Source organism: Phoca vitulina, unplaced genomic scaffold (assembly GCF_004348235.1).
Source record: "Phoca vitulina isolate PV1807 unplaced genomic scaffold, GSC_HSeal_1.0 scaffold47, whole genome shotgun sequence".
NCBI classification, from domain to species: domain Eukaryota; kingdom Metazoa; phylum Chordata; class Mammalia; order Carnivora; family Phocidae; genus Phoca; species Phoca vitulina.
In genome coordinates this window covers 3,171,173-3,190,947 of record NW_022589750.1, presented here as the reverse complement: position 1 = coordinate 3,190,947, position 19,775 = coordinate 3,171,173, and the positions used below count along the sequence as shown (strand labels likewise).

The 19,775-nt window shown below is 54.7% G+C and overlaps 1 protein-coding gene across 10 annotated transcripts in view; it reads left to right on the top strand.

Moving 5' to 3' along the window:
* MYH10 (myosin heavy chain 10) overlaps nucleotides 1-19,775 on the top strand; it is a 121,782-nt gene that overhangs the window by 64,541 nt on the left and 37,466 nt on the right. For 6 of the 10 annotated variants that reach the window (XM_032432095.1, XM_032432094.1, XM_032432092.1 and 3 more), the window contains 5 exons: nucleotides 263-415; nucleotides 3,467-3,640; nucleotides 6,522-6,695; nucleotides 6,893-7,007; nucleotides 11,194-11,256. In XM_032432095.1, coding sequence (XP_032287986.1) covers nucleotides 263-415; nucleotides 3,467-3,640; nucleotides 6,522-6,695; nucleotides 6,893-7,007; nucleotides 11,194-11,256 — 679 coding nt within the window. The remainder of the gene's footprint in view (nucleotides 1-262; nucleotides 416-3,466; nucleotides 3,641-6,521; nucleotides 6,696-6,892; nucleotides 7,008-11,193; nucleotides 11,257-19,775) is intronic. The other 4 variants (XM_032432096.1, XM_032432101.1, XM_032432098.1 and 1 more) reach the window with 1 other exon arrangement.

Sequence of the window (19,775 nt, the reverse complement as noted above, 5' to 3'; positions counted from 1 at the left end):
AGGAGTCGGGGCCGATATGCCGAGCCCCAGGGGCGTCGTGAGGGCTTTATTTTTCCTGGGCATCTTCACCTTTCCCCGAAACCGGTTACCTCCAGTTTACATTTAACTGTGCTAACACCTTCCGGTGCTATACGAAAGGGAGACAGGGTTCAGTAGCAAATGCTCTTTTGGGTTTTGGGAGCACATTAAACTCCAGGTAACACCCGGTGATGCTCTGTTGAGATCGTCTGCAGACTAAAAGGTTGATTTCGTCTAATTACAGGCAGATTTTGCGGTAGAGGCGTTGGCAAAAGCTACGTACGAGCGGCTCTTCCGCTGGCTCGTTCACCGGATCAACAAAGCTCTGGACAGGACCAAGCGTCAGGGAGCATCTTTCATCGGAATCCTGGACATTGCTGGATTTGAAATATTTGAGGTACGTCTCTCCGTCTCTCTGTCTCTCTCCCTCTTCCCCCCCCCCCCCCGCCCTCCTATTTATTACTCTTTGAATCAGCATTAATGCCGCTTCCTTGTGTACCACGTGCAGTCCCCGCCTTCTAGCAGAGTCCAGCAGGGGTGCTGTGAGGAAGAACGGGGGGGTAGCTTTAGAAGCGGGGTCCCAGGAGGGGTCTCTGCAGCGCTGACAGGTGAGCCTCCTTGGAGGAGGAGAAGCCCCCAGCATAATGAGAGCAAGCCCAATGGTCTTATACGGGAGAGAATTGTCGAGTGTTAGAACCTGCTAGAAAGCCAGCATGGCTCAGACACGGCTGCTGGAAGGGAGAGAGGAATAGCACAGACGGGGAACTGCGCACAGATTGTGCTCTGTGTCCCGAAGATCCGGCCGCAGCACCGCGTGATGATTTCCATATGTCTTACTGTCACTCTGACTGGACTTGTCCACACACTCTGCATCCATCCCTCACAGGTGTGTAGACACACGTCTGCTATGGTTTTGCAAGAAAGACGATCTATTTTTGGTCTCCTAAAAACGCGTCTCTTTGATGGACCGACCGAATGGTCAAGCATAAATACTAAGTTACACACTCAGGATCAGTGTTCCCCCCTTGGCCACGACTGGGTGATGAACTGTCTTGCTATAAAATGAACTCCTTTAAGATGCTTGGTCTCCCGAGGAGACCTGAACCGTCAGCGGTCCAAGCAGCCTTATCCAGTGAGCTGCTGCTATGAGAGATCGCGTTAATATGTACTGATTTGTAAAAAACTTGAGAAATCATGGAAGGTGGCTGGCTACACGTCGCATTAAAAAAAAAAAATCTGTCTACAAACAGTCGGGAGATACAGTGGAAGAAAAGAGCCCCAGTTCCAACTGCAACAAAAACATGAGATTCGGAAGAATCAATTTAAGAAGAAACAGGCACGATTTAGTTGAAGGCAACCTCCCGGTGCTACGTGAGAAACAAAAGAACACACGGGAAAACATCCCTTGTTCTCAGATGGGAAAACCCTGCATCATAAAGGCGTGAATCTTCCCCACGTTATCTCTAAATCGAACATACGTGTTCAAAACTCGATGGGAATTTTAAGGGGTGGGGGAGAACGAGAACCTTCTAAAACTAACTTGAAAACTAAACTAACCAAACTACTGAAAAATAATAGTAAAATTCTGGAAAATGAAAAGGATGTTAAAAAGACAAACATGATAAAGCTATAGGACTTGAAGAACTGTAGTTTTGACCTATGAATATACAGACAGAAAAATATAAAATTATAGTGAAAAATGCAGGATTATTTCACAACATTGTTGTCCTGGGGAAAGAATTTAGGAAGAAGCCTCAATGTCCACCATTAGGAAGCGGGCTCGCTGAGTAACAGCGTCTCCATGCCGTGGAGAACCGTGAACCCGTCATACAGAAGGAGGTGGCTTGATTTTCTCCTTTGGAAAGACGTCAAGACACATCATTAAGTTTAAAGAAAAAGTCAAGGTAACACACACACGTCCGAGCGCACAGACCTCTGGAAGGGTCCACGAGAAACAGTCACGAGCAGGTGACGTGAGACCTCTCAACACAGTTCTTTGTCCGTTTGTCATTGTGTGCTCTGCCTTACCGTTGTAAGAGTGGATGGTATAAAAATACAGTTGATAGCTTCAATATGGAAGAGAAGTAGAAATCTCATTTTTTACAAAATGCCATGACACAGAGCTGCCCAGGCTAAATAGAGCAGTAAGATCTCCTAATCCTAAGGCAGAACAAGATGCGTTTACCTAACGTGAGTAAGCACCACCAGGCAGGCCTCCGTCTGCAAATCTTGATGCCATTCGCTGGAAATCCGGTGCTGAGCAAGGCAAGCATGGCCCCTGCCCTCCGAGCATGACCTCCTTCTGAAATAATAGAACACCCCTGATGGGGAGATGATTGGAATGGCTTTTTCAGACTATAAATCTGTTCCTCGGAGATGGATTACGCATTCCCTAATTGAAGATCCCGTTTTCTAATGAAAGGTTATTTATGGGCGCATGCTACTCGTGAACAGCACGGAGGCCGGAACAAAAGTGGAGAACTTCTAATATGTAAGGTGATTGCTTGTGACAGTTAGACCCCTCCACCCTTCCACCCTTCCGACCTTCCACCCCTCCACCCTTCCATCCTTCAGCTCCTCCACCCCTCCACCCTTCCACCCCTCCATGCTTCCATCTCTCCAGCCCTCCACCCCTCCACCATTCTACCCTTCCATCCTCTACCCTTCCACCCTTCCATCCCTCCACACCTCCAGCCTTCCACACCTCCACCCTTCCATCTCTCTAAGCCCTCCACGTCTCCACCCCTCCACATCTCCACCCCTCTACCCCTCCACGTTTCCAGCCCTCCAGCCCATCAGCAGCCTAGTAGAGAAGTGGGCAGAGTTCACCGAGGAGGAAACAGCAGTGTCCAACACGGGGAAGCTGCTCAGGCCGAGGGCGACACACTAGCGCTGTTCCTGCTGAAGTGTAACGAACACACAAGGCTGAATCGGGACACACATATGCTACTCCGTGCTCACCGCCATGAGCCTGGTCCCCCTCTGTCACCACCCAGCCTGGACACTGCTAAGGGAAGCAGCGCGTGGAGAGGCGGCCTGGAGCCTCGCACATACGAGGGCTCGTGTGGGGCCTGACCTGGTCTTCCCCGTCTGTTTTCCTTCCTTTTCCCTCTTCCTTCCTCGCTTCTTCTTTGCTTCTGTCCGTGAACCATTCAGCAGTAGGAACTTTAGGAGTTGCTGTATGTGTAGATCACGCACGTCGCGCACCGAGTCGAGGATTTTCTCTTTTCCTCCTCGGAATGTGTCGCTGCAATCATGTGGCCTGGGCTGCGGGGGATGGACGCGGGGACTGGCAGAGGCCTCCGGGCTCCGTCACCCTGGTCACGCGGAGTCGGCGCCGTCTGGTCCCTAGCTGGGAACGTTCCATGAGTTGTGTCGTTTGCCAGAAGGTGACTAACGGGTCCTGTTCTCCCTCCCTCCCCATGTTTGGAACCCCGGCCGCCCGCAGCTGAACTCGTTCGAGCAGCTGTGCATCAACTACACCAACGAGAAGCTGCAGCAGCTCTTCAACCACACCATGTTCATCCTGGAGCAGGAGGAGTACCAGCGCGAGGGCATCGAGTGGAGCTTCATCGACTTCGGCCTCGACCTGCAGCCCTGCATCGACCTCATCGAGAGACCCGTAAGGCCGCGGTCCTGCGCGGGCGGGGCTTCCGGGCCTTTCTGGAGCTTTTCCCCCCAATGAGTCTTTTTCTGTGTTTTTATAGATTTTTTTTTTTTAAGATTTTGTTTATTTGAGAGAGAGAGAATGAGTGAGAGAGAGCACGCACATGAGAGAGGGGAGGGTCAGAGGGAGAAGCAGATTCCCTGCTCAGCAGGGAGCCCGATGTGGGACTCGATCCAGGGACTCCAGGATCATGACCTGAGCCGAAGGCAGTCGCTTAACCAACTGAGCCACCCAGGCATCCCTCAATGAGTCTTTTTCTTAAAGTAGGCTCCACGCCCAGCATGGGGCTCGAACTCACAACCGTGAGATTAAGAGTCGCTTCCTCCACTGACAGAGCCAGGCGCCCCCCGCCCCGGCCTATTAGTCTTAAGACGGTTTTCTAACATAAATGTTGTAGGAAGCTGATACTTTGATAAAATACTTATTTTAAAAGAAAGCTTTTTCTGACCACCGTCCGGGTCCGCAGCGCCCTCCCTGACCCCTCCCTGCCCAGTCCCCCTACCCTCCCCAACCCCCCCGCCAGGGCCACACGGGCCGGCGCACTCGGCCGGGAGCGGGACATGGCATCCAGACTCATTTTTCACATAACTAAAGCTTATCCTTGTGAGCATAAAGCTGTTCTTATTTTGTCAGCTTTTTTTTTTTTTTTTTCCTAATTTGAAGTTTCAGGGGTTTTAGGGGCACATGTTTTTTGTTGTTTTAGTTTTAATCTGTTTATTTGAGAGGGTGAGAGAGAGCACGAGCAGGGGGAGGAGCAGAGGGAGAAGCAGTCTCCCCGCTGAGCAGGGAGCCCGACGCGGGGCTCGATCCCAGGACCTTGGGATCATGACCTGAGTGGAAGGCAGACGCTTCACCGACTGAGCCACCCAGGCGCCCTGGGCAGATGCAGTTTTTACAGCACTCTTACTAAGCATCAGGCATTCTTTCCCTTTTGGTTTAGTCTTAATGCAGAAATACACAGGACTGGGGCGCCTGGGTGGCTCAGTCCGTGAAGCGTCTGCCTTCGGCTCAGGCCATGATCCCGGGGTCCTGGGATCAAGTCCCGAGTGGGGCTCCACACTCAGTGGGGAGTCTGCTTCTCCCTCTCCCTCTCTTTCTCTCTCTCAAATAAAATCTTTAAAAAGAAAAAGAAAGAAATACACAGGACCACGTAGAACTCATTCACTTGTGATCTCAAACAAATATTAACAACTTGGCTATATCCCCTGGCAGTCAGGAAGGGAAGCTCAGCAAGCCGCTTACAGAACCCACCCCCCGCATGCTGCTCCCAGCCTCAGATGGAAACCGTCTCCCAGACTTCCAGCTCTGTAGAGATCCCCAGTGAAAGGAGAAGCGATAACACAGAGCTTGACACTGAAGGATGAAGTAGCAAAAATAAAAAGACCTAACCGGGGACATTCATAATCATGCTGTCACCGAGCCGTTTAGAAAAGATTAAATTACATTCGGGATCCTGTTTCAGAACTTAGGAATATTTTCATTGAAAGGGATTAAAATGTAAGAATCATGCTAGAAAGATGGATGTGCCCTCATTAACGTGAATACGGATCTTCAGAGTCCGGTGAATGGGGCATGTTGAGTTACCTGCCTCTCCAACCTTGGCTTCTTTAAGACCACCTGATCCTACCCGCCTTTGATCATCGCTCTTTGAGCTGCTCTGAGCCCTGTGGGTTCTTGTAGGTGGAGGAGCCGTGGAGCAGTTAACCACCCGGGGCTCATCGCAGGACCCCCCCAGCTTCTGCCTGCTGGCGATCTGTGTGGCCGCCGCCTTCCCCTGACCGATGGTCACGCTGACTCTGGGTGCTCTAAGCAGTATTTGTGTAGAGACGGCTCCTCCCCAGTGGACATAAAGGCTGCATGAGTTAAAGAACCGCAGATTTCGTAGGTGCGCCCTGGAGTCACTGCCCTGAGTCTTGTCTCACCGCCTCGCCGTACTTGTGGGGTGACCGTGAGGGATAACCCAGACGCAGTGACCTAGGCCTTCACGATTTAACTGTTCATGTCGCTTTCTTGCATCCTCCACTCACCTCCACAAGGGAAGTCCATGCAGGGGCTCAACGCTCTTTCTGTACCGAGCCGTAACTCGCGTATCCTACGGTCCACGCTCATGGGACCAGTTCAGTGGTGTGAGCGTGCTCTCAGAGTCCAAATCCACTTTCTCTCATGCTTTCTGGGTCTTTCTGCGGGGACCTAGCCAAGTGAAATAAAATACAACGCTCGCAAGCGTTGGCCGAAATAAATCCATACAAGAATTGATAAATCACCACCGCACCTTTTATATTCTGTCCCGGATTCTGGTTCCGCTGTTGGGCCAAGCGTGAAGGGACACATTTTATTTCGTTGTCCCTTAAACAGGAACTGAGATCGGTTAGGATGTAAGGTATTGGAAGTCTTCCATCTAGCTGAGGGGTGCTTTTGTTCTGGTTTTCTTTTTTAAAAATTCCCCTTCCTCTCGTGCACCCCCCGCCCCCAGCAACCAGAGTTTGTTCTGGTGGAGGTCTTAGGATCATTTCCCCGGCCAGTCCCTGAATGGAAGCGTCCCGCTCCATGTCCCCACCTCCCCGCTCCTTGCTGGGGTCTCTCAGTGGCTGCTTTTGGGGGCCGTCCACGTGCAGTGAGTTCACTGACAGTTTACAGGTTCGTCCGTTTTCCAGAGTGAGTGACTCCTGCCTTGGTCAGCAGCTCGACACCCCCCGCCTGCGCCCTGGGTCTGGTCCGTTACCTGCTGCCCTGGCGCTTCGGTTTCCGCGGATCTTCCTAAAACTCTTAGTCGTTGTAGACGGTCCACCGCTCCGGGGGGCGCAGCTTGTCCACTCTCGCTGCCTCTCGTTCCCAGGCGAACCCCCCCGGCGTGCTGGCCCTTTTGGACGAAGAGTGCTGGTTCCCGAAGGCCACAGACAAAACCTTTGTGGAGAAACTAGTTCAGGAGCAAGGCTCTCACTCCAAGTTCCAGAAGCCCCGGCAGCTGAAAGACAAAGCTGACTTCTGCATTATACATTACGCGGGCAAGGTAAGGGCCGAGCGGCCGCTACCCACACTTGGAAATCCTGCTGCGTCCCGTGCGGAGACGCGTGCGTGCGTGAGTGAGCCCTCGTGTCGTGCCCGTGACTGATGCGTGGGCCTCGGGGGTCCTGCAAACGTTCTGGGGGAAGGCTGAAAATGTCCCGTTTTTGTGTGTGTTTCTGCATCTCACCCGCAACGGGCCAGGTGGACTACAAGGCCGACGAGTGGCTGATGAAGAACATGGACCCCCTGAACGACAACGTGGCCACCCTCCTGCACCAGTCCTCGGACAGATTCGTGGCAGAGCTTTGGAAGGACGGTAAGAATGCGCTCACGTTTGCAGTGACGCTTGACCGGGAGCTTTTCCAGTTGAGACTTCTAGATGGTTCGTCTACGTAGATCTGTGTCCAGAGATTTTACTGTAAAAGTCGCTCTCCCTAGAGCAGGGCTGCCGCTAGACCGAAGTTACCCACGCTGGTGCCCACCCCTGGGCACCAGGACATCTGCCTTCTTGGTCAGATGCCATGGGAGGTGTGGATCATTCTAGGGCCCAGTTGGGCTGTGGTCCCGGGCCACTGGACACAAGACCAGAGAAGCCCCGCACGCGCTCTCTGTGTCCCACAGCTCAGCTGAACTGCATCTGCTCCAGGGGCGGCCCTCCACTCACACACACAGTGGCCGCTGAATAAATTCGAGAACCTGCACAGAGATCAGTTTTTCTTTCCATCAGTCCCCACAGTTGTTTTGCTTACGTGAGCCTCAGGTACGGAGTTTGGCTGTTCGGGTGCAGACTAGAAGGTTGTACTAGGACCAGCAGAACAACATCCGTGAGTCTGTGCGCAGTGGGAGGCGGTGTCTTCTGGAGCTTGGCGCTCACTGCTGTGTCATCTCAGTCGTGTCCCCCTTCTTTGTGTGGCCTCGGGCCACGCAGGCCCTCAGCCCGGTCCCAGGCCCTCGGCCCCGGTCCAGGCCTCTTCAGGAGCCTGGCTTGCTTCTGCCTTTTCCGTAGCATCTGCGGACCTTGTGACCTAGCCAGCTTCTCAGGGGTAGAAAGAAACCCAGGAAGCGACAAAGAAGGGGTCAGGGCTACGGAGGCGGAGGGACAGAGCAGAGTGAACGCTGAGAACGTGCGGAGGGCGAAGGGCCGCTCGCGTGAGGAGTGGTCGTGTGCATCCGCTGGGCCTGCACGGGTGGGCGGCAGGCGCACGGGGGTCCTCGGAGGAGATGGTCCGCCTGAGACCCTAAAAGGAGGGACTTGGGGGAAGGTTAGGTTATCTTCATGCTTTCGGATGCGAGTCTCCGACCAGATGCTGCGCGTCCCCTGTCAGCACGGTGACCCGGGCAGTCGAGGGGGCAGCCTGAGCTCTGAGGAGGGCAGCTGGTGGCCTCTGGACAGATGAGGGCCCCCCGACGCCGTGGTAGGAGGCGGTGGCGCGGGGACGTGAGACACCGGAACCAGGGTGGACAAGAGCTGTCGGAGCACCGGCTGTCACAGGGCCCACGGTGCCAGAAAGGCCAGCGCTGCTGAGCACTGGCCGGGGGGAGGTGCGAGGGACATGTCCCCTCAGCTGCGACCCTGCCGGACACCGTGCTGCTCGCAGAGCCCTGGGCCCTCTGCTCGTCCCGGCACTCCTGCCAGACCTCCGAGCATAGGGGAGAGACGGAGGGGCGCACAAACTGAGGAGTGCCGGCAGCAGCTGTGACGAATGCCCCACGGGTGGCACGGAATGAGCATTCAGTGACGTGTGTTAGCGGAGGGGTGTCCCTCTTGCCCGGGGTGCCGAGGCAGCTGGTCGGGGACAGGAAGGCGGTTGCCCTGGTCCTTGACGGATCACGGTTCACCGACTCGCGAAGGCTGGCGTTGACTGAGCACGTCCGGGGGGCCCGAGCTGCTGCAAAGGTGGGGAGTGCTTTCCGAAGTGAGGGTGGCTCAGAAGGAGGGGCCGAGCCGGCAGCAGGAGTGAGCCCAGCGCGGGGTGGGGGTGGGAGGGTCCTGCCAGGCCAGGCCAGGCCAGGCCCCCGGAGAAGCCCGCCTGCTGGTCACACCCCTGCGGGTGTGCAAGCCGGGCCGGTGCCCCAGGGCGGAGCGGAAGGCGCACAGGCAGCGGTCTGGGCTGGATCCGGGCGAAGGGCCCAGAGTGGGGAGCTGAGTGCGAGGTGGCCGAGGAGGGGGCAGCAGGCGTGGAAGGAATGCCCACGGAGCGGGGGACAGAGGAAGCCTCAAAAACGCACTCACTCTCCCTCATGAATGAGAGAAGCAGGTAGCGGAGGAAGAAAGGACCATATTACCAAAGGCATTAGGTCCTGGACTAACATCCTGGTTCTGCTATAGTGAACCATTTTTGACTCATTTTTAAATTTCTTAACGGAAAACGATACCGTGGGAAGCCCCTGACCCATTTTTTTTTTTTTTTTTTAAAGATTTTATTTATTTGAGAGAGAGAGAATGAGAGAGAGCGAGTACACGAGAGGGGGGAGGGTCAGAGGGAGAAGCAGACTCCCTGCCGAGCAGGGAGCCCGATGCGGGACTCGATCCTGGGACTCCAGGATCATGACCTGAGCCGAAGGCATTCGCTTAACCAACTGAGCCACCCAGGTGCCCCGCCCCTGACCCATTCTACGAGACCGTCTCACCGTGGGCTCGCCATGGTCGTGATGGGTGGGGTCCTTCGGGGGGCGATGCGGGACGTTCCCCTGCCCCACCCCACCCCCCCCCCCCAAGCTGGCAGCCCAGCCGGAGACTCAGGACGCACACAGCCTCCGCAGCAGGACGGGCGAGCCTCCGTCTCGGCCCCCGGCTTCCTTCCTGGCCTTCCTCCTTCCGTCCCCTTTTGCCTCTGCGCCTGGCCGGCCCCAGACGGGAAGGAGCCCGCAGCAGCGGTGGGTCAGCCGCGTTAGGAGGGTGAGATGTGGCGGGCACGGGCCGCAGGGGTCCACGCCCACCGCATAGCCCGGGTGAGGTGTCTGACAGGTGGGACCACGTCTGGAGCGTCCTTCCCTGCCTTCCGTGCTTTCTGTGTCGGCGGAGACGTTGCGTCACTGACTTGCTTACCCAAAGGCTAGCGGCCTTGCGGGCTCCTCCGGTCCTGGCCCGAGCCCCATGCGTCCGAGCTTAGTCCACGGCTCGGACACCCCTGCCCCCCACGGTAGCGATTTTCTACAGGTAGCCGCTGGGGAGCCAGTGTGGCCCCCTTTGTCAGGATAGGCCAGGAGCAGTCCTATCTGCCCCAGCGTGATTTGGCCACGCTATCACCTCTGCTCTGGGCCAGTCCCACGAGTTGGCTGCCCCGACATGGCTACCATGGGCGGAGTCCTGTCGCCCGTCATCGGAGGTGGTCGGTGCCCGCATCTGAGTGACAGGATCGCGGAGAAGGGGGGCCGATCTTCGGGGCCAGGGCAGTCTGTCCGGTGGCGAGGACTGCGTGTTTCATACACAGAGTCAGCGGCAAGCACGGAGTGTGGCGAGGGCTCTGGGTGGAAAATCCAGCACTGCTCGGTCTCGGGCTACGGGGAGCTGCTCTGTAGGAAGAGAAACTAGCCCTGGAAAAACCTCTCCTTATTTTACATCAGTGCAGAAGCAGAAGAGTGACAAGCTGACCAGGAAAGTAGGATGCGTGGATATAATTTGCCTGTGAAGGCACAGTCCCCAGGGTATAAACCATTTTGTGTTAAAATAGACTTTGAGGGTTTTAACAGAGTTCTCTCAAGGCCAAACCAGGAGCATTAAGATTTTTGGTGGCAGCCCTGCCCTAGAGATTCATAGAGCCCTACTTTTTGCTAAAAGATGTTCTGGGATTTCTCTCCCAGTTGCACAGTCTCCTTGCCACGTCTTGGGGCTTATATACGGGGGGGAGGGGGGGAAGCTAACAATTGCATTTTCATGTAAATGTGCCTCCTCAGGTATATTCATGGGTAACGGAATGATCAACAAGTGTCACCTTATGATTTAAAGTTGTTTTAACATTTTGCTGCAAAACTTGAATTTTATTTTCCTTAAGAATAGTTACCTGTTACTAATTTCTATTTGAAGTCAGTTACGTTGCCAAAGTCTGTATTGGACGCCAAAGTAGACAGCAGTGTGAATTTTGGACAGTAAAAGCCACTAACGTACACAGCAGAGTGCCCGGACTTACGCAGTCTCGTCCTGATGTGCTAACTGCAGGATGATTTTATGAAGGACAGCTCCAGGAGCACCTTAGTGCCCTTAAATTTCCTCCTGCGCTTTCAGGGGGGTAATCACGTAGCATTGATACAATTCGATGCTCACACTTGCATCCAAGTGGGGAGGGGCTCTTCTGATGCAGCCTAAGTTTGTTTTATAAAGAACTGCGTCCGAATGGGCAGATTTCTCCGCACAGTAATGTCGCACGGGCTCTGCGCCGGACTAGCTATGGTCGCAGCCCGATTTCAAAGTTGACTTGTGATGTCGAATGTCTCTCACACTAACTGAAGTGTTTGTGTATTTGCTCTTCTGTCCTCCTGTTTTTGCTGTCTCTCTGCTTTAGAGATTCAGAATATTCAGAGAGCTTCTTTCTATGACAGTGTTTCTGGTCTTCATGAGCCACCAGGTGAATGTATAAAGCCTGTAGGTCTTCCAAACAGAAGGGTGTTAAGCCCACAGGAAGAACTCACGGGGGCGGGGGGGGGGGGCGGCAGGGGGGCGGGGGGGGCAGGGGGGGCGGGGGGGGGGGGGTAGGGGGGCTGGTTCCTGGGTTTCTGTTTTTGTTTTGCTCATAGACCTGCATGAACCTTTCATTTCATGCTCACTTTTATTATCCTTCAAGGCAACTGTTTGAGTGCATAAACAATTCAATCGCTACCGCATACACATTGCTTCTTATTTTATGCATAGCACTTACAGCACTGCATATTAAAAGGTATGTCACTACCTTTTCCAATAGTGCCGTTTTGATATACAGGCCTCGAAGGGAATGCTGGGAACGGAGGTGCGAAAGAAGGTCTCCTTTGTCTCTGGGTCACCTTTACGTTTTCGGTGCCATGGAATTCCAGAGAGGGATGGTTTCTTTCTTTAAGTCATGCACGTTGGGAGAACAGATAATTCCACGTTTCTCTCACGTGTTGGTCTCATCATTATACCTTTTGTTTGGAACTTAGGTGCACATCGAGCTACGTGGCTTGTTCTTTGGAACTTGAGATCTGAGACAATCCGCAAGGCTCGGATGGTGCAAGTTGAGCACAGTGTTGGTCGATTTGTACCCTGAACCCGAAATTGAGCTCCACACGACTGAGCCTTGTGGTCTGAAGCCTTAGCCATGTTTTTAAATACGGCCTACGCATGGCTAGAGGCCCCCCAAAAGCCCAACCTAAAAAAGAATATCAGCCAATTTCATAATCATGTAGTGAAATTGTCAGGGCGAGACGTTCCGAGATAAAGTCAGATGCATTTTACAAAATTTCCTTTCTGATTTTTGGAACACAATAATGCTGAGACCTAAATCCATCCCAAGAGTTTCTTACGAATAAGTTAGAGGAGCGTGCCCATCTCCACGCGAGTCACTGCCCTCGGTTCTAGTCCCCGTCCTGGGGAGGAAGCACGTCAGGAGCGCTGGGCGCTGGGATGCGGGCGGGATTATGCCGAAGGGGGTCCCATGGGCTGGAATGCACGCTGCCCGGAAGAAGCCAGAGGAGGAACTTCTGACGCAGTCCCCCGTGGCCCAGGGGAGTCCTGCCAGGTCGAGGACATGGGGAGAGGGACAGAGAAGTCGGAGGGAGTTGTAAGCGAAGGGGCTGCCAGAGACCTGTGCTTTGTTAAAAGGTTAGCGCTGGCTCTTCTGGACTTTCTCCCAAAATAGAGTGCCCTCTTTAAACTAATCCCCTGTAGCTCTTGGACGTCTGATCTTTTAAGAGCGTTCCAGACGGAGCTCTTGGGGAGCAGGGACAGTGCTGGTGTGGGCTCACCGCCCTCTCCCCAGCACCCGGCACGAAGTTGGTGCACCGTAAAGAAGCTGTTGCGAGGGGGACCCGAGGGTGGGCGTCCCACAGCCAGTTCTCAGATGCGGCAGCCCTGTCCACCACCCCCACGGTGGCCCTCCCCTCTCCCACAGCGCAGGTGCTCTTTCTTCACGGCGCGTGGAGCAGGTGCGTTTCTGCGCCGGGGGCGCGTCCGAGCCACTCCTGGATGACGTCATCGGGCAGGCAGCCAGCTCATTGACCTCACGGACCTCACCTGGCTGGAGGTGTCCTGACTGAGTGACTTGCTGAACCAAGTGTCCGGGCTCCATCTCTCCTTCTCCTTAGAAGGTCTTCCATCCACCATGGCTAAATCTGGTCTTGGAAGTCAGGTGTAGTCTTCCTACAGCAAAATGTCTTCCTCCCCAATGTGTGTTTATGGATTCCAACCCCAGGGAGCGGTAGCCGGCATTAACCGAAGACATGGGGCTTTAGTATTTTCAGAGAATTCTCGGAAGACAACCGATGAAGGGGTTTCTAGGTGTCCAGGTTGTGATCCGTTGTCTTTGATGCGCTAATAATGTAGTGCGCATTCCCTCTGAATGCGAGGACACGGAGCTCGCACGGCCCTGTGCTTCTAAGCCCCCCGGAGGGTTAGGGAAGGAGCAGGGAGAACATGCAGGCTCTGAGGAGAAAGGTGAGAGGCGGGAGGAGAGACAAGTTTCCAGAAGAATCGAAGGACAAGTGCACAAGAGGAAAGAGCAGAATTCCCAGAGGCGGGATAGGGAGGTCATACAAGTTTCTGCTATAAACGAAAGGTCTGTTTTCTTCCAAATCTGTTTTGAAAGTCCAGACCTGAGCTAAGCCAGCCATGAGCCAGCGAAGAGGGGTTGTGACCTCAAAATTGTAGGCAGTGTGTTTGGACTACCAGGGCGTGGGACGATAGGAGCCATGTCTGTGCCACAGGGCGGCTGTGTGTCCTTGGCCGTGACCCAGCTCTGCACCTGCCGCGTCCTCCTGAATCACTGTGAGTGCCAGGTGGCCGCTGACAGCTCTGGAAGGCCGGGCTCCACCAGGGAAAGCGTGAGAAGTACACGGAGCAAGTTTCAGCTATTGCTAGAGGACGCCCCTCCTGCCCAACCCCGCTCCTTTCCAGTCTTCCATAGAAGCGGCCCTTGGATGCGGGAGCCCAGTTCACTTGGACGGACTCACCGAGGAGAAGCGGGCCAGCGCTGCAGGAGGGCTTCGAGTCTGTCACAGGCTCTTGGGGGTGTCCCTTCATCTCTGATGTCCACTGAACTCTTCCCTTCCTTCTTGTCATAATTCAGGGGGAAGCTTCCCCCTCAGCCATGCTTCCAACCGAGATGATGATGTTCTGGCTTCAGAAAACGCTGAACCGGTCCTTTTTGGGTCCAGGAAGTCATTAAAGAGGTTCCACTTAGAATCGAGTAGCATGACTGATAAGATGGCAATCGTTTAATCTCCATGTAAGTTCCGCCCATCCGTCATGATCTCTGTTGTTAGTTTAGAATCGGGGGGTCGGGTCTGACGAGGTTTGTGTGCGGAGTTAAACTGTGCGTGGAGGTTTTGCGGTGGATGGAGGATTTTTTTGGTTGCTGTGCAGGATATTCTTGTCCTGGTTTGTTTTTGTTTTTATTTTTAATCTTGAGTCTTAACAAGAGCCAGGAGTGCCCAGAGAAGCAGCTTTTGGGTTTTGCAGCGTGAGTCCCTGAGGTCTCGTGGGGACAGTGACACTTTGCTCCCAGGGTTATTGTGAGCGTCACAGGTGAGGGGCTGTGAGCCTGCCTCTGGCTAGAGCTGTGTGGCTACGAAAAACAGAAAATCAGTAACTGTGTCCTTGGCGATGAGTTCACGCAAGTCCCCTGTATTCACCGAGCGCCAGGGCCAAGCTGAGGGCAGGTGTGCTGTGCTGCTCGGCGGCAGCCGTAACTAAGGAGAAGAGTTCAAGTTCAGATGCCCCTGTGCCCGGGCGCTCCCTGTCAACCTGTGGACTTGCTCGAAATTTTCTAAAAATTCCCAGGGACTCCAGAACAATTAACAGACTGGCTCCACCACCCAGGAATGGAACCAGCACACACGTGTTATTGCTACGTAATGGGGATCTATGGGAATTCGTAGCACTTACGGATTTGTTTCTGAATCCGTGCTTACCTGTTAGTGACATTTTACAGCACGCTAGAGGAGAATTGTCTTAATTTAATGAGTATTGAGAACGTGCTCCGTGTCCAGCACAGCACCAGGTACTAGAGGCCTGTTGTATGGGTATTCGATGTAGCTTGTAGTCATCATCTATTAAAATAAGTTTCTCTCCGTTTCTTTGGTTCCTACCAAAAAGCGTCTGAAGAACCGGCTGAAATACTGAAATTAAATTCAGTAGCACTAGTGTTTTGGCCCATGCAGATGTGAGGAATGTGAAATACCTCGTAGGTGTCTTGTGTCCTGAGCCCGTCCCCCAGAGGAGGGGCGGCCAGGCATTCCGGCCCTAGACAGCAGCGTTCCTTATTAAAAGTGAAACACCGTCCGTAGCCGTTTTATGAGACTGATGATTACAAATTGCACTTTTCTTCTAAATTCTAAGCGTGCCTGTACAGATGGTAGGTCTGCGGGGCTCATCCGATTTCTCACTGTCCACGTAAGTTTTTATAGAGGAATAAACTGTTAGGGTAAAATACTCAAATTCTTTTCCGGCTAGAGGATGACCAAATAATTGTACGATGCCCACCAGCAACCCTGGCCAGGCCGTCCTGACACAGCAGATGGGGGAGTCGGCAGCAGGGGTGCAAGCCAAGCCCTCCGTTCCCCGGAGCCGCGGGCTCTGCAACACTGGGAGGCAAAAGTAGCCCTCGCAGGTCTCATTTCGAGGAGCTGCTAGAATCTCATCTTCGCATTTTCTGCCTTTCTCTGGTGACTGCTTTTGCCACTTTCAACAAGAAACTATTCTTTTTATTTCATTTTTTTTAAGTTTTTGTTTGTTTGTTTGTTTTGTTTTGTTTTTTAAGTAATCTCTACCCCCAACGTGGGACTCGAACTCAGGACCCCAAGATGAAGAGTCGCATGCTCCACCGACTGAGCCAGCCAGGCGCCCCTCAACAAGAAAACATTCTTTTTATTTATTTATTTACTTTAGAGAGAGAGAGAATGAGTGGAGGGGAGAGGGAGAATCTCAAGCCGACTCCACGGTGAGGGCGGAGCCTGCGGTGGGGCTTGATCCCACGACCCTGGGATCATGACCTGAGCCCAAATCAAGAGTTGAAAGTTTCACTGAGCCACCCAGGCGCCCCAAGAGAATATTCTTTTTAAATAGAGGTTTTTCTGGGCCTTGATTTTAGAATGAGATCCCATAATAGTAGTGTGGCCCCAATCATTTAACGAAGCTCTCAAAGTATCTTTCTTTTACCCAGGAGATAATTTTGCTCATTGTTAGAAACGAACCTTCGTTTAAATTTTTAAACTAAAGGGGCGCCTGGGTGGCTCAGTCTGTTAAGCGTCTGCCTTCGGTCAGGTCATGATCCCGGGGTCCTGGGATCGAGCCCTGCATCGGGCTCCCTGCTGGGCAGGAGGCCTGCCTCTCTCTCTCCCCCTGCTTGTGTTCCTGCTCACTGTCTCTCTGTCAAATAAATAAAATCTTTAAGTATAATAATAATAAAATAAATTTTAATTTATTATTTTATAAATTTTTATAAACAAAAAGAGAGAGCTGAAAGTCCAAAGCATTAATGTTTTAAAAATCCAAGTATTTAGCTTTGGGTTCCCTTAATTTGAGAATCAGGTTCATTGTGATTGGTTTTTCATTTTCAGTGTAAAAAGCAGCCCCCGCTCGGGACCGCGTGCTTAGACGCCGGCTGACAGCTTGTCGAAGGCCTGCCCTCACAGGCCACAGACTTGCAAAACCAGCCCAGCCGAGTCCCGGCCACGTAAACAGGGCCCCCCTCCTCCTTGGCCGTGGCGGTGACTTGTTCTTGTGGGTAGCCGCGCCCACCGAGGGGATGTTTACCGTGTGACTCCGGTGTGCCCGGCACACTTTGAGGCCAATGTTGGAGAGCAGGGAACATCGTCCGAGCTGGTGGTCGGAGGGGTCCAGAGACACCAGGCCCCGGCTCTTAGGGCCCTGTGTGCACGCGCCAGGTGCTGGAGAGCTCTCCCCGGAGAGCCCCGTGCTGCGGGAAGATGCACAGAACACAGTGGACGTTGTCCTGGGATCTGGCCTAAGCGACTGGAAGCCTAGAGGAGGGAGGGGCCCACTGAGTCTGGACGCAGGGTGGACACCGGGGCCTAAGAAGAGTTAGCTGGGTAAAGGAGTGAGGATTTAAAAGCCAAGAGGTGTTTGCCAGGATGGCCGGAAAGAGGGGTGGGAATTCCAGGCAGAGAGCAAAGGACAAGACTCGAGGGCCTGGTCTCTGAGAAAGCGCACCTAGTTTGTAGTTGGGGCTTCAGGTGTGGGGAAAGTGGCCGGAGGTCCCTTCATCGAGCTCTGGAATGTTCGCACACTCGTCTGAGGTCGGTCACGGTAGCTCCGTTGACCGAGGAAGCAACTGAGACTTGCAGCAGCCGGGTGAGCTGCACACAGCTCATGAGGGGCAGGTGTTTCTGGCTCAGCACCGAGTTCTGCATCACTGGCTACACTCCTGGGCTCGGGGATTCAGACCGTACCCTACAAGCTGCAGGAGAAACGGAAGGGTTTGAAGTATAGGAATAAAGAACTTGTTCAGTTAGGTCTTTTTAGAAAGACCTGTGAATCACGACCCTGGGACCAGAGGCCTCCATGGAAAGACCAGTGTGGTGGCTCGGGGAGAGGAGGAAGGAGCAGGCAGGAGGGTACTGCAGGGAGGAATCCGGGGGAGCAGTGAGAGCCCAAACGAGGGCCGTGGAACGGAGGGACAGATGGAAGACATTTCGAGGTTTGGCTTGGCCAGTTTTGGCGAGTGGCTGGTATAAGGGCAGTTGAGGGGACGCCTGGTCTCTTGCCTCCGTACCCGGGGGTCCCTCTGCGTGGGAGGCACACGAGGAGGACCAGGGTGGACGGTGCGGCAGAGAACGTGCTCTGTAGGATTTTGACCTGCCCCTCCTGCTTCTGGCTGCTGCTCCCCGCTCCTCCCGTCTGGCTCCTCCTCTCTCCCCAGCTTGGTCCCCCTGAGCCGGCCCATCGGTCCTGTGACTACTCCCCGAGTCGACAGCTCCCACATCCGCCTTCCTAGTGCAGGCCTTTCTTAGCAGCAGGCCGGAATGTTCTGGTGCCTCACGTGCCCCAAACCTAGAGGATTTGGGGCACAAAAAGCACTTCTCCCCCATCTTGCAGTGACACCCCCAGCCAAAGTCTTAGGACTTACTCTTGACACGTCTGTCGTAGTTTCGACATCAGCTTAATCATCAAGAGCAAGTCAGTCCTCCCACCAAAAGATGTCTCGTATCCTCCTCCTCTCTCCCTGTCCCCTGCGATCACGGGTTCCACTCCCCTCATCTCGCTCGGAGCCTGGACTGGCCCAGCCGTCCCCTCTCCGGTGACCCCTCCCCAGCCGGTTCTGGGCGCCGCAGCCAGCGTGGGCGCCCCAAATCTCCGTGCGTGTCGTGCGTCCTTGGCACGGGCTACTGTCACTTCTCCTGCCCCTGGTCCTTCCGTGCTGTTCCCGCCGCCTGGAACGGTCTGCTCTCCACGGGCTCGTGCTTACCTGTTGGGCAGTAAAGAGAAATTTCTCCAGAGGGATCTCCGACCCCGTCTCTTTCGTAGCATCCTTTCTTTCAGTGCTTTTCTCGCTGTCGGTAATTGTAGACGTATTCGATGTTTGCTGTGTTTATTCACTAACACACGCGTCCAGCCTGTGACGGGCCAGACGCCAGACGTCACGCCGGGCACGTCACAAGAATTTGTGGAAGGCAGAGGCGCCTTTGGGACTCCTGAGCAGGCAGGAGAAACCGGTGTTTGGTGACTGGTGCTGGGTCGTCAGGTAGAGCCAGTTCAAGCCGCAAACGAGAGCCCCCAGGACGAGAATGTGCCTTGAGACAAGCAGGTCAAGTAGCGTGTGCCTCTCCTTGGGTTTCGGGGCTGAGTGGAGTTTGGACCCCCAGCGAAGGCCATGATGCTCAGGAAAAGAAGTTACCAGGGGGACTGGAGTGGCCATAGAGCTGGGTGGGGGTCCAGAGCAGAAGCCGGGGCTGGAGGGAGTTCCTAGAACGCCGTCGGGATGGCCCACAGACGCACCAGGGTCAGGTGGACACCAGATGGTGTCCGCTGCTAGCGACTGACCTGTCCTTGCCGGAGCAGCCCCGGGCAGGGGGCGGAGGGCGGACTGGAAGCCAGGCAGCTGCCCAGGGAGTGGGAACTCGTGCAAGGCGTGAGGAATGCCGAGTGTGCGAACGGTTCCCGAAAGAAGCTTGGCGCTGAGGAGACAGAGAAGTGGGTGGACGCAGGGTCAAGGGACGTTCAGGGTCTGGTGGCGCATGCAGGGGCGGGGCTGGGCGCTGTCTTCTGCAGGAACCCGTGAGGAGGCACAGGTTGGAGGTGCAGGAAAGAATGGCAGAGGGCGGCCTCGAAGGTGGATGGCAGGCCATCTTGGGGACACAGGCAGGAGGGGCCTTGACCCCGCCCTTTGAGTCTGGGGGCTCTGCCTCGCAGACGTTGTAGGACGGGGTGCATGCACGGGCCTGGAGAATGAAGCCCATCCTGTCGACCCTTCCCCAACTTCCATTTAAGGCCTGCACGATGGCGACAGTGACCTCACCCCGGGGTCGTGGTTCCCTGCTCCCTAAGAGCCTCGCTGGAAATGGAGACGTGAGCAACGTCTTGCTCATAAAGCGCTTCCCCGCCAGGGCCGGGTCCCCACACGCTGCCCGTCGGGGGGACAAACCACAGACACGGGGGTGGCTGTCAGGACTGACGGGGGGGGCATCAACCGGGAGAGTTCAGCGGATACTTTGGGTGCTTTGCAAATATTTCACGACTGTTCTAAGCGAGGGCACGTTCCGCGCAGGATGCTCCGCTGGGGGCCCCACGCGGTCCCGCTCGGCAGGGTCGGGTCTGCTGCTGCCACCGGAGCGAGGCGTCCGCGCGGTCTCACCACCGCCGCACGCAGCCGAGACCCGGACTCGGGAGGCCCCTTCCCGCGCTGCGCGCTCATCCCACAGGGAGCACCGCCCCCGCTTGGAGGACGGACCTGGCGCT